We start from the raw sequence: 14,721 nt of genomic DNA, 5'->3' as shown, positions 1-14,721 counted from the left end.
TGTGCAGGTATCTTTGTCACAGCAGCTTAGCTTATCCTAAGTAATAAACTTTTAATTATGTGAACTCTTCAGGAAATGCATTCCATGCATAAAAAGCACCTCTTCCCAAAACATACACCATATGCCTTCCAGATGGCTGCTGGACAAACCTTAGTCTCCGCTTCTCAGAGATGTTCAGTGCGTATTTCCGAATGGATTGGTTGTCAAGGTTTTCAGTGATTTCTCCCTCCAACTGGGAGCTGTAAGAGTCTGTTGGCTTCAGCAAAGTGCCACTTTGCTTGTCCCGGGAAAGGATGGTCGTCCTCTTACGAGCAATAGACCGGTAGCTTGGCAATTCTTGAAGGAAAGTCACAGGTGGAGAAGAAAAGCAACTGGAGTCCAAAGAGAGGCTCTCTGGGTAAGAAAGAAGAAAACCACCATTCACCCCAGTGAACTTGGGGACCAAAACCCAAAACTTATGTAGGAGACTTAGATCTCAGAGACCCTAACTAAACCTCACAGTCAGGAGCCTGGGCCACTGACAGAAGTATTTGTATCTTAATTATTTCATTTACCAGGATGGTGCTCAGGACAATGAAATCATCTGCAAAAGGGTTCACTTTCAGCAGATGTGTTTTAAGTTACATGATGCCTGCATTCTAGTGTCTGGCTGCAGCCACTTGCTAGGTGTGTGGCTTTGAGTAATCTAACCTCTGTTTTTCATTTGGCAAATAGGGCTAGTGACATTTGCCCCAACTATCCTCACACAGTGTAGGGTATCCACTGTATGGGATAAAGCTCTGAAAAGCATAAACTGCTTTGCAAATGCATAGCGATAACAACATCATCAACGACAATAATAATAATGGCGTTTACGGAGCACTTCCTTTGCACCAGGCACTCTGTTAAGAGCTTCATGACCACTCATGGGATGTGGGCTGGCCTTATGATCTGCTTGGACCAACAGAATGCAACAGAAGTGATGCTGTGCCAGTTCTGAGCCTAGCCTCAGGAGGCCTTGCCAGCTTCTGCTGTTCTTTGGACGCCAGCTGCTGCCTTGTGAACAAGCCCAAGCTAACCTGCTGGAGGATGAGACCAGGTAGAGCAGGGATGATCACCCCAACCGAGACCATCCCAGGCCAGCCTACAGCCCAGCTGTTGCCCAACTGACCACAGATGCTCACACGTACTGAGGTAGGTACTATTATCATCCCCATTTTACAGATGAGAAAATAAAGTCATTCATGGGTTCTCCAACCCCTTGCCCAAGCCCTCGAAGCCCTGCATGATCTGACTCCTGCCCACCTCTCCAGCTCCTCAGGCTCTCTGACCTCCAACCTACATTTCTTAGGATCCTTCATATACTAAAATGGGCCTGTGTTCCCTCCTCCTCAGAGCCTTTGCGTTGCTGTTCCCTCTGCCTGGAGTGAACTTCTTAGCTCCTACTTGAATGCCACTTCCTCAAGGAAACCAACCCTGCCTCACTGCACTATTGTAGGTGTCTTTTGTTTGTTTGTTTGTTTGTTTGTTTGCGGTACGTGGGCCTCTCACTGTTGTGGCCTCTCCCGTTGCGGAGCACAGGCTCCGGACGCGCAGGCTCAGCAGCCATGGCTCTCGGGCCCAGCCGCTCCGCGGCATGTGGGATCTTCCCTGACCAGGTCACGAACCCGTGTCCCCTGCATCGGCAGGCGGACTCTCAACCACTGCGCCACCAGGGAAGCCCTGTAGGTGTCTTGTTACACATTTTCCCCCACACAGTAAGTCCTTCACAGCACTTATCACAATCTATAACCTTATATTTCTTTGTGTGACCATGTGAGTATGTCTGTCTTACCCAGTGGACTGTAAGTTCTCGGAGGGCAGGGACTGTGAAGATTTCCTCACCATTGCAACCCAGAACCCAGCAGCATCCCTGGCTCAGAGTAGTTCAATAAATACTTATTGGATAGATGGATAAGTGGATGACATTCGTAATTTTCCCGTGCTTAGAGAGCCTGGGGGTGGGGGCATTGGAAACAGAGCCAGGTCTGCCAACTCAAGAATCTCTATTAACTATACTTCAATAAAAATAAAAATTAAAAAAAAGAATATTCACTCTGCTACATCAGACCACAGCTGGAGGCCAAGTTTTGCTGTGCCTTGTGCAGAGGTCCGAGGAGGGAGAGCTTTCTGTTGAAGGTGAGGAACGAATGCCACTTTCAGGATGTATTTTATACCTGATCCGATTTTAGTTTGGGAAGACCATCCTGAGTGGAGGCAGGACATGGAAGGAGGAGGTAGGAGGCAGCTGTGATAACCTAAGCAATTACCCCTCCAGGCAGCAAAGCTTGCTTGGGTTTGAATCTGGGGTCTGTCGATTACCAGCTGTGTGTCTTTGGGGAAATTACTTAACCTCTCTGAGCTTGTTTCCTCATCTCAAAAACTCATTCATTCACCAAATATACCTATCATGTGTCAGAGCTGGAGCTAGGGATACTACAGTGAACAAAGTAAATACCCTACTCACATGGCACTGAGGCTAAATAGAGGGGGTGTGTGAGCCCTGTGGATATTTGGGGAAGGGCATCCTGGGAGACGGAAACAGCAAGTGCAAAGGCCCTGAGGCAGGGGCATGCACAGCATGCTTGAAGAAGAGCATGGAGGCCTAGGTGAGTGGGGAAGAGTGAATGAATGGGAGCCTCGAAGGCTCTTTTGTTGGTGGCCCCCAAAGAGCCACACCAGCCCTCTGTGGTCTCCCCCCCTTGAATCCGGGCTGGACCCATGACTTGTTTTTAAACAAAGGTCGCGAGAGAACTGATACTCTGCCAGTTCCAGATCCAAGCCTTAAAAGGGCCAGGAAGCTTCTACTCTGTGCTGTTGGGAGCCTGGGGCTGCTGTGTTAGAAGTCCAGCGATGCTGCTGACACAACCACGTGGAGAGAAAGAGGCCCCAAGGCTCCAAGGAGGACAACCAAGGAACCGGCTGACAGTAAGGATCAAGGTCCCGGCTTATGACCCCAGCAGGCCGTTGCAGCCGGTCCCCAGCCACGCTGCTCATCCTCGCCAGGCCCCACCATGGGCACGAAAAGGCCACTGGATGCTCAGACCCAGCAGATAGGACACAGAGCTGAGCAAACCGTCTCCTCTGTAGCCTGCTCATTTCCTGGTGCACAGGATCAGCAGAAACAATAAAATGGCTTAAGTCATCACATTTGGAGCAATCGATCAAGCAGCAACAGGGAGCTGGGACAGGAAGAATGGAAGGCAGGGATCAGAGAGGTGGCCAGGACAAACCAGGTCAGACTCTGTGGGCTGTGCTATGACCCTTCAATGTGGCAGACGGGCAGCCACCCGGGGCTCTAGGCCAAAGCGTGTCGTGATCGGAGCACGTTTCAAAGGATCACTCTGCAGGCTTCAGGGCTAAAGACGAGATCCATCACAGGAGTGCCAGCTTGTGAGAATCAAAGGCGATCATGCAGGCAGAAACACTGAGCACAGCCCTGCACGCAGTGGGCTCTGTAAATGTACTTACAGCTAACAGCGAGGGCGCGCCGGGGGGAGGGGACCGGCCAAGGCCTTGATCCGAGCTGGAGTCTGATGGTGCAGAACTGTAATCCTTGCCTCTCCGATGGGCAAGTTCACATAGCAGAACAGCTGTCCCACTGCTGATGACACGGACACGCGTCTGGAGCCCTGCCAGTCACCAAGCGCAAGCCAACAAACCCGGCTCAACCTTTACTCCCGGCCCCAGCCCCCCCCCGCCCCCCCCCCCCGAGGGCATGACACACTTCCATTAGTAACATGGCTCCCTAAGCAAGCACGGGGGTCCGGGGTTGGGGTGGAGGCTGAAGGCTAGAGGCTCAAAGCCCACCGCTCCTCCCTCTGGCCAGCAACAAAGGGCTATTATGAACCAGAACAAAGGCCTTTGAATATGGAGCGGCACTGACCCACTGAATATTCAGCAGCTGCGGGATCCAGGGCCGGAGCTGGAGACGGGCTGGCTTGTCACCCACTAGCCAGGCCACCCCAGGAGAAACAAAGACCATCTCTGAGTCACACGTTTCTCATCTCAGGAACAGTGGATATAATACCATGACCTCAGCAGCGTGATCGTGAGGACAAATGTACCAACAACATAAATAATACTGGCTGGGAATTGGGGAGCACACCTTGCGCCAGGCTATTTGAAGTACACGATATGCATCACCACACGCAATTCTGTGAGCTACTCATTGAACAGAATTATCCCATTTTACAGATGAAGAAAGTGAGGCTCGGAGAGGTTAGGTGCTTTGCCCACTCACACAGCTAGGAAGTGCTGGAACTAGGAACCTATCACAGGTCTGTCAGATGCCAAAGCTGTAGTCTTTACTATGAGACCACTCGGTGGGCCATGGATTTGCAAGTGCTTTGTAAACAATAAAATGCCACACAAACTAATCATCTGATTGTTCTTGCAGCCACACCACAGGAAGGATACATCCTATTCACATTTCCCAGGAACCGCCTCTGATGGAAAACTCTATTTTCAAAATGGCCATCACTGAAGAGGAATGCTTTTTCCTTTTCAGACATCCTTGGGAAGTTCTCCATCTTCAAGTTAAAAGAAAAATCACAACTATACCCTTGAACACAAGCACCATTATTTTTGTAGCTGGTACACTTCCAACCCTTTGCATATAGGACCACACACTTTTCAAAGCATGACATCACCGAATTTCTCACACCACCGTGCTGGGAAGGCTTTGCTGCCCTGGCTTTTCAACAGGGAACCCGAGGTCTGGAGAGATGGCGGCTTGCCCAAGGCTTTGATGTCAAGACAGACTCCTGGTTCTACCGATTCTTAGAAAGGCAGGTGGCATCACCTCTCCTAGCCTTGGTTTTCTCATCCTGAGAGGATAAGAATGGCTCGCTAGAGTTACTGTCGGACGTTCTCCTGAGTTGATCATTTAAGCCTGTGGTGTGTAGGCTGCTTGATGACCATGTGCATGGGAGGCTGGAGCAGGTCTCAGATACTGGGCTGCCTCCACCTAGGAAGGCCTAGAATCTGTTGGCCACTGGAGTCAGATTTCAGCAAGCAGGAGGTTACTTAGGTGGGAGGATGACTGGGTAATTATTACAGGAGATATGGGGACAGGGGCAGGGGTAACTACTTCTTCTGGTATCTGCTGTTCTTCCAGGTTAAGGAAAAAGTTAGTCTCTCTGAGGCTTAGAGCGGTGCCTTGCTCACAGAAACCTCTCCATCTGGAGAATGAATGAATGGATGAATGAATGGGCAGAGGCAGGCACATCTGGAGAGCATCCTGACGTCCCAACTTGCTGGGCAGCTCTTTCCACAGGACACCAAATCCTACCAACGAGCACAAACATTCCCAGAATGTGGACACAGGCCAACTGTGACCTAAATGGCACCAAAACCACCGCCAGCCTCCCTCAGGGGCTTGCCGAGAACCTAGCCTGACCGTATTTGGTGCCGGCTTCACTCCAGGGTTTTTCTTCCCACTCACAGAATCATGGAAACTCTGGGGAAGAAGGGACCTTCTGGGTCATCTGGTCCAGGCAACTGGCCAGCTGCTGTGGCAATGAGCTCTGTTTGATACCTTGCATGGAGTCCATCTCTGCGTGGGACTCTGGGCTGGGGGCAGGGGCTCTGGAGACGACGAAGGTTTACAGACTTGCTTCCCGCCTCGAAGAGTTTACCCCTGCCTCGTCCAACCAGCACTTATCTCCCAAGTGCCCAGCCCACTGCATCCCTGTCATCAGCCCATCCTCCTCCCTATGTGTTTACCTGCGTATTGACTCTGACCGTCTCCCTCCCCCATTAGACTGTGACCTCCATGAGGAAAGGGACCCCATCTCTCTCCTTCACCACGGAGTCCTCAGGCTGTAAGACAGAGCCTGGCACATGGCGGATGCTTAATAAAAACTTGTTAAGTGAATGAACGCATGCATGAATGAACTGTGAATAAATGAATTTCGTGCTGAGGATACAGGCAACATTGGCTCACCCACCAGGGAGACCAAAGTATATGTTTAGCACACCAGCAAAAGAGGGGCACCAAAAAAATGAGAAGATGTAAGGAATTTAAGCATTTAATATTACTCTATTCTTTAGGGGTGACTTTTTATTTCACAATTGAAAAAGCTGGCAAAAAAATACTGATTGGGATGTTGACTGTATATTACAGCCTTTCTACTTCAGGTACTTTACAGAAGGCAGCCCTATTAGACACATGCACGTACACCCAGTTTGACGTTACCAATAAGACAATGTAGACATCGATTTCAGAGCCTCTTAGACTTCTTTCCACTCATGTCTGTGTGTGTGACATTGTTTTGATTTTGGATGCTAACTGGAGCTGGGGCACCTGAATAATTTCTGCTCACAGCTGCCAAAGGGTCTTAACCAAGGAGCTCCCAGTGCAGGGGATCTGGTTAAAGCTTCTATGACATTTCTACCAAGTGCTCAAAAACCTCTGAGGCCAGGGGACTCATCAAGGCCCTACTCCTGGCAGGACCACCCAACCACCCACCCATTCATTCACCCATTCACTTGAAAAGATTTACTGAGCAACTGCTACGTGCCATGCACTGTTCTAGGACTGGGACACAGCCTTGAATACGACACACAAACTCCCTCTGCCTCTGGAGGAGACAGACAATAGACAAGTAAGAACAATATATTTCAAATGATGATAGATGTCTGGAGAAAAATAAAGCAGGGGTGTATTTGAGCAAAGCCTGAAGGGAGGGAGGGAAAGAGCCACGTGGTTATCTGGAGGAAGAGCATCCAACAGAAGATAGAGATGAGCAAGGTAGAGACAGAGAAGAGCAAGTGCAAAGGCCCTGAGGCAGGACTGTGCCTGGTCAGTTCAAGGAACAAGAAGGCCCGTGTGGCTGAAGGAGAGTCAGCAGGGTAGGAGGTCGGGGAGAAACAGGCCAGGCCACATGGGGCCTGTGGGCCATGTTGTTACCTTGCTTGGGTAAGGTGGGAACCAAGGGGGGTGCTCAGCAGAGAACGATCTGACTCAGATTTAACAGGATCTCTCTGGGCAGCCATGTGGCAATTTTTGTCCTTGAGCTACGCAGGTCGGCATGGCTACAGCCCATGGCAGGGCATCATGTGTCAAGGGGCACCATCCTGCAATGACGGAAATGTTCTATAATTGTACTATTTAACATGGTGACCACTAGCCACTTGTGGCTACTGGGTTACTGAAATGTGGCTGGTAAGACTAAGGAAATGAATTTTTAATTTTATCAGACTTTATTCAATTTACATCTTACAGCCACGGGTGGCTAGTGGCTACTGTACTGGACAACACAGAGGGGCCTTTTCCTCAGGAACCCAGAACCTAGTCTGAGAGGGGAGGAGCCAGGGCCTTGGGAGCCTCCTCCATCTGCCAGACTTCAGAATCGCAGGGCTGGGGGGACCTGCGTGAGTCACACCACCTGGCACCTGGGTGGGGCCTGGGGAACGACTGGGTCCCAAGGCTTTATGACGAGACAAGCAAACAGCCGTCAGGAGCAGTGACTAACTGAGCAATCAGATCTATGCTGAGCCCAGAACCCAGGCCTCCTGGTTTCGAAGCCAGTAGAGCATCCGGTGGACTGTCCATGGAGCTGTTACGGTGATTCTGTCTGTCTGAGGAGGTGACACGACACGTGGTTAAGAGCACGGGCTCCCAAGCCCGCTGCCTGGATCCTAACCCCGGCTCCACTTGCTACCCGTGTGACCTGGCAAGTTTCTTGACCATTCTGTGCCTCAGTTTTCCCACCTGTAAAATAGGGGTAGTAGTTCCCACCTCGCACAGCCATCCTAAGGCTATTAGATGGCTACTGTATGTCAAGTGCTTAGAAAAGAGGGCAGCAAAGCTTTTCTGTAAAGAGCCAGATAGTAAATACTATTTACCACACGGTCTCTGTCACAACTATTCAACCTGCCACTGCAGTAGGAAAGCAACCGTAATGCATGACTGTTTCCTAATGAAACTTTATAAAAATACATGGTGGCCCAGATTTGGCCCATGGGCTGTAGTTTGCAGACCCCTGGCTTAGGGCAGTGCCTGGCACATCGTGCTACCTACTTGAAGCCAGGACTCTGATTATTTATTGATGAACTTAATGTACATGAAGATTTAAATCTGCAGTGGCAAGGGGGAGGAGGGGGTGTCCTCTTGCTAAGAACCAAGCTACTCCCTATGTGGAGTGTTCATCTTCCTTGGCTAGGACCTCTCCAAAAAAGGCTTCCAACTTTCCTGGAGGTGACAATAACCAAAAATTCGCCCTTACTGAGCATTTACCGTGTGCCATGATGATGTCAAATCCTTCACCTAGCTATCTCCTGTGAGCCTCAGGATGGGCCCTTCTTATGTATTACCCTTATTTTGCAATATGGAAAGTTCAGAGAAGACAGGACCTTTTTCCAAGGTCAAGTTAAGGTCTGAACCATGAGGGCAATGACCTCAGCATGTCTTACTCACTCTTACACCCCTAGTGATTAGCATGGGGCTGGCACATAACAGGGACTCAAAAAACATGTCAAATTAATACACGGACACGGTAGCTCTATTCACAACATTAACATCCTTCTGTTGCAGCAGCTTGTCAAGTAACATCTCAGGGCCTCAGTTTCCAGGGGGATAAAATGAGCAAATAACACCTACTACACTGAGTTGCTCTGAGGAATTAAAGAAAGTTACCCACTTGAGTCCCAAATCAAATTGCTGACGGAGCCTTCTGACCCTCAGGGACCAGCTCCTGCTAGCTGACCTCGTCCCATCTCCTCTCCAAGCTCCAGCCCAAGGCCTCCTCAGATACATGGAGGCCATTCCCACCTCTGCCCTTTGCTCTTCCTGTAGCCCCTCCGAACACTCTTCCCACCGGGGCTTCCCATTCACCTGCGCTGGCTCCTCTACATCCTTGGGCCTCGGCTCAGCGGTCCCCTCCTGGGAGGGCTGTCCAGGCGGGCCGCTCCCCCTCTCTATCTCATCACCTGCTTATCTCCTTCTCAGCACCTATGCCTAGCTGTCTCTGACCCATTTCCCTCCACCTGTTTAGGGTCTCCCCTGCTGGACTAGAAGCTTTGTGAAAGCACGTCCCTTGCCTGCCTCTTTCGTCCCTAGGCCCCTCGCCTGGTGCACGCTTTTGGCCCAGGATCAGTTCCCCACCTTCTCCTGGTGGGAGTGGGAAAACACAGAAGGGCTGGGTGGTCCCACAGCCAAACAATGCTCTTTTACAAAGCAGCCAGATTGCAACAAAGTTAACAACACTGAAAAGTCATTTCCCCCTTTTATCCCTTAAATTCTTCACTTCCTGAAGAAAAAACCAAACAAAAAAGCCACTCACGGCCTCTGGCCTTTGGGCCTAATCCGGTCCTGAATTGCTGGGCAGACAGAGCTCGGCCTCTTCCAGACGGAGGGGAAAAAAATAACTCAGGTCAGAAGGCTGGCTCACTGTGGCCTGTGTCCAGGCCTGCACAACAGCCCTCCCACCCAGGACACCTTTGATGAGTAACCTGGATGAATGGACTTAGCAGATAAAGTTAAAAAAAAAAAAAAACACTGCAGGTCAAACGGTTACTTGTCTTCAAATTTCCTAAAATCGGTCAGACTAAAATAGCCCACGGAATAGTTGTTTAACTACATAAGTATCTAACAGATACCTTCAGAGAGTATAGGCACAGAGCACATGCAGTCATCAAACCTGATAATACTGGGGCTAGAAAAGGCCCTAATAATCATAATCATAATAATACCAAGAGCTACCATTCAAGTGCACAGTGCCTGCCCACAAGGTGCCAGATTCTTGACGTGCTTATCTCATTAAATCCTTTCAGTGACCCTAGCAGATGGGGGTATGTGAAAATATTTTGGAACTAGGTAGAGGGGATGGTTGTACCATATTGTGAACGCACTAAATGCTGTACACTTTTAAATGGTTGATTTTGTTATGTGAATTATGCCTCGATCTCCGCCCCCAAAAAGTCACTGCATGCATGCTAGCCGAAGGACTCCTGACAGGAATGAGCCTGTAGTTATACTACACATCCTGTACACATACATTTACTGACTGGTATGAAGTACTGACAGACTGGAATATGGTAAATATTGGACAAAGGGAAAAAACCGTGCAGAGTCACTCCATTCAATAAACACAGAACGTGCCAGGTACGATGGGGCTGAGGGGCGAAAAGCCCTGGAAGAGGGCAAAATGCCTCATGGTCAGGGGGTGGGGAGGCGTTGCCTCTTGGGAGGAGGGGACATTCCAGCTGAGAGCAGAAGTGTGAGGAGCTGGCCCTGGGAAGAGCAGGGGGAAGGGTGTGCCGGCTAGAGGGAACAGAGGCTGCAAAGACCTGGAGGGAAGCTCTGGGGCCTGGGAGGGGTGGGGAGCAGGTGGAGAGGCCCTGGAACAAGGCGGTCCTCCGGCTTCCATTCCTTTCAGAATCTCCACTTTATAGATGAGGAAACGGAAGCTCAGAAAGGGCAGTAACTTGCTCAAAGCTACACAGTTTATAAGAGGCCAAGTCGGTGTCTGAACCTGGGTCTGCTTAATTCCAAAATCCCTGCTCTTAAAAATGATACAACTCAAGAGAAGTGAGAATACAGTTCAAGGGATACTTTGACAGGGTGAGGCTAGCAGACTCTGTGGGTACAGAGACGAGACACAGTCTAGCCTGTGGGAGGGGAGGTAGTCAGGGAAGGCTTCCAGGAGGAAGTGACACCAGACTGAAAGATGAGAAAAATAGTATGCCTTAAAAGGAAGTAAAGTAATAGCCTCATGGTAGAGGGAACAGCAGAAGCTTCTCAGGCTCAAAAAGTAGCATGGGAACCGTCAGGCGGGGGTGGGGTGTGTGTGTGGAGATGGGAGCTAAGATGGGGACCAAATCACTAAGGGCATCCTTTCAACTAGTGTTTACTGAAGGCCTCCTATACACCAAGCACTGGGCTAAGCAGGGGGATGCCATGGTGAGCCAAACAGGCCCAGGCCCTGCCCTGCTGGAGCTTACCATCTAATAGGAGAGCAGAGACATCATAACAACTGTTAACACTTACATGGGCCATGGCAGCCACTCCCCAGGATGGCCCCCTGTGACCCTCCCCTCCTAATATTCACGCCTCTATACAGGCCCCATCCACACTGAACAGAGCTGACCCATGTGAACAATAAAAACAACACAGTGTGATTTCTAAGACCAGCTCATAAAAGACACTACAGCTTCCGCCTTCCTCTGTCTTGGATCATCTGCTCTGAGAGAAGCCAGCCACCACGTCTCGAGGACACTTAAGCAGCCCTCTGGGAAGTCCACATGGAGAGGAACTGAGGCTTCCTGTCAACAGCCAGTGTCAACTCGCCATCCATGTGAGCGAGTCATCTTGGAAGGGATCCTCCAGCTCCAGGCAAGCCTTTGAATGACTGCATGGCTGGCTGACACCATGACTGCAATTTTGTAAGACAGACTGAGCCAGAAAAGCCTAGATAGGTCACTCCCCAATTCCTGACCCACAGAAACCTTGAGGTAAGTGGGTTCTAAGCCTCTAAATTTTGGGATAATTTGTTCCAAGGCACAGATAACTAACTTAAGCATCTACTTATTTATATAAGTAAGTTATGAGTTTATTTATGTAAGTAAGTTATTTATATAAATTATCTGAATCCTCATAATGACCTCCTGAAGTAGGTACTTTCGTTATTTAATACATAAGGAAATACCTTATTTAAATACCTTATTTAATACATAAGGAAACCAGGCACTTAACTGCCTTTCCCAAAGACAAAACCAGTGAATGGGAAAAAGAGGATTTGCATCTGAGAATCCAGAGTCTAGACTTGAAACCACTACACTATAGCTGCCAGCATGGCTGTGGGTATACTCCATCATTCATTCATTCATCACAGGTTTAGTACCTACCACGTGCCGGACACTGTTCTAGGTCCTAGGGGAACAAGAAAAAGCCCCTGACTTTCATGGCACCCACATTCTAGAAAGAGACATAGCTAATAAACCAGGAAATGATCAAACCACATGACTTCAGATGGTGCTAAGTGCTTTGAAGGAATAAGCAAGGTCAGGGTAAGAGATAGGGGGGTACTTCTCCAAACAAGATGACTCCAGAGGTCTGCCTCTCTGAAGTGACATTTGAGCAGAGACCTGACAGGAGCAGAAAGAGGCTGCCATATGAAGATCAAAGAGAAATGCACTCCAGGCAACGAGAACAGCAGGTGCAAAGGCCCTGAGGCAGAAATGACCTTGATATGTTGGAGGAATGAGAAGGCAGTCAGTGTAGCTGGAGCAGCATGGGCTAAGGTAAGGCTGTAGGTGATGAGAGCCTGCAGAGGTGGGCTGGGGTCCTTGCTGGCCTTGTTAGGGCCTGGAGCTTGTTCTCAGAGCAGTGGGAAGCCACTGAAAAGTTTTAATTAAGAAGGCAATTATTGTCTATTCAGCCATAAAAACGAATGAAATAGTGCTATTTGCAGCAACATGTATGGACCTTGAGATTACCACACTAAGTGAAGTAAGTCAGAAAGAGAAAGACAAATGCCATACGCTGTCACTTACCTGTGGAATCTAAAATATGACACAAGTGAACTTATCTGCGAAACAGAAACAGATTCACAGATACAGAGAACAGACTTGTGGTTGCCAAGGGGAAGGGGGGTTGAGGGAGGGATGGATTGGGAGTTTGGGACTAGCAGATGCAAACCATTATATACAGAATGAATAAACAACAAGGTCCTACTGTATAGCACAGGGAACTATATTCAATATCCTGTAATAAACCATCATGGAAAAGAAAAAAAAAAAGAAGGCAAATGTTGTGATCTGTTTTATCATTAAGAAGGATACACATTTCCCAATTCTGTAAACTAGACGCCCTGTGTCTCCTGACCCCCTCCAGCTGTCCTCCCGAGATGCTCATACAGTGCGTCATGGTTTACAAACTGCTGCAAAGTTATAAACACAGTCCCTTCTGAGCCTTCCACTCATGCTGGTGGGTACAAGGTCATAAAATATCATCTGTCCAAGGGACAGGGAGAACCTTTTGATTAGAGGCGCTAGTTACAATACTCATAAAAAGATGCTTAGAGATCCCCTTGAACACCCAGCAAAGATCCAAGGAAGAGGAATCTCCTTGCCTTCTGTATGGGAAACCAGGGTTGGCATCTTAAATGTGATGAAGTGTGATTAAATAAGAGAAAGATAAAAAATCATGTGGAAAAGACTTGAATAGCTACTACTGAAAGGCTGAAATTGAGCTGAGGCCAGCACTATTAATACTGCATTAGAAAATAATTAGCATCAAACCCAGTCTTTTTTCTGATTCCCGAGCAAGTTCCCAGAGTTTGAGTCTCTCTAGATGTTTTTCTCTTTTTCTTCTTCTAGATGTTGAGATCAATCCAATCAGAGGGGCCCAAAGCCCAAATCTACACTCATGCTTTACTGTAGATCCTTGTAACAAAATCTCTATTCTCAAATTGAAATAGAAAAAACGCTGCAGATAAAACTCACAGTGGGGAAGTTGAAGCCAAGGTACTAGGTATTGGAAGCATTGTCCACACACACACACACACACACACACACACACACAAAACCTCACAGTGGGGTCTTGTGTTTTCTTAAGGGCAAATATAAGATATGAATGCTGCAAGGAAGCCTGCCTGGGTACTGGCAACTTTTCTATCTTGACTGAGTAGCGGTTGTACACATTTATGTTAAAATTCACAGAGCTGTACACTTCACTCTTAAGTTTTACCCAATAAAAAAAGGGAAAAGCATATACTTGTCTGGCTACCACTGATAGTACCTTTTCTGTATCAAGCACTGTGCTAGGCACTTCACACATTTTTCTCTCAACTAATCCCACCACCATCTTATTCCCATTTTACTGCTGAAGAACCTAAGGTTCAGAGAGGGCAAGTCACTTACCAAAGATCACACAGCAATAAATAGCCGAGGCAGAATTCAGTTCTAAGTCCATCTAATTGTAAAGCCTCGTATGTTTGGGAGGCAGGCACCTGGTATCAGAATGTTAGGGCTGACAGGGATCTCACAATCTTTTCATTTAACATCTAAGATTATTTTGAGACTTGCCCAGGATCCCTCGACCAGCTTTGGGAAGGCAAACTCACCACTGTCGAGACTCCCATTCTAGTGCTCCTTTTGGTAGGGCATGGGCTCTCTGAATTGGGTGAGGATGGGTTGGAGGAGGGAGACCAGCAATAAGAAAGATCCGCTTTCCCCCAAGCCGGGAGGTGGGGAGGGGGCCGGGCCCGCGCCGAGCTCCCAGCACCTCGCGGCCGCTTGCACCCGCCGGCCGCCTGGAGCCGGGTCCGCGCCGCCCTACCTTGGTGGATGAAGGCCTGCCTGCTGGGCCTGCCGGGCGGGAGCGTACTGGCACGGGACTCGCTCATGGCTGCGCCGCGCGCCCCCGAAATGCCGCCGGAGACCCGCTCCGGCCGCCGCCGTCGCCTCCCGGCCTTCCCTCCCGGAGCCGGGATTCCAGATTCCGGGGCCGACGTCACAGAGGCGGGGCGGGGGCGGGGGCGGGGCGTCCCGGTGGCCCTTCCCACGCCCGACCCCGCTGGACCACCCGAGCAGCCCTGCGCTGGGAGGCGAGGTGTAGCCAGGAGGCAGTGGGAGGGTGCGGCTCCGCCGCGTCGGGGACCCATGAGGCGCGGCTGGAGAGCCGGAGAGACCCGGGACAGCTCCGTCCAGCGGCCGCGAGGAGGGGAGACCTCCCAGATTTTAAAAAGTGTGATAAAA

General features: G+C 49.5%; 1 protein-coding gene across 1 annotated transcript in view; it reads right to left on the bottom strand.

Moving 5' to 3' along the window:
• TMC7 (transmembrane channel like 7) overlaps positions 1-14,384 on the bottom strand; it is a gene marked incomplete at its 3' end in the record, with an annotated part of 48,311 nt that extends 33,927 nt beyond the window's left edge. The window contains exons 1-2 of the mRNA XM_082857445.1: positions 14,303-14,384; positions 150-393 (exon numbers count right to left, since the gene is read on the bottom strand). Of these exons, the coding sequence (XP_082713571.1) occupies positions 150-393; positions 14,303-14,369 (311 nt within the window). The 5' untranslated portion in view covers positions 14,370-14,384. The remainder of the gene's footprint in view (positions 1-149; positions 394-14,302) is intronic.
• Positions 14,385-14,721: the final 337 nt, after the last annotated feature.

Source organism: Leucopleurus acutus, assembly GCF_964270905.1.
Source record: "Leucopleurus acutus genome assembly, chromosome: 16".
Lineage (NCBI taxonomy): Eukaryota > Metazoa > Chordata > Mammalia > Artiodactyla > Delphinidae > Leucopleurus > Leucopleurus acutus.
This window is presented reverse-complemented; position numbering and strand designations above follow the sequence as displayed.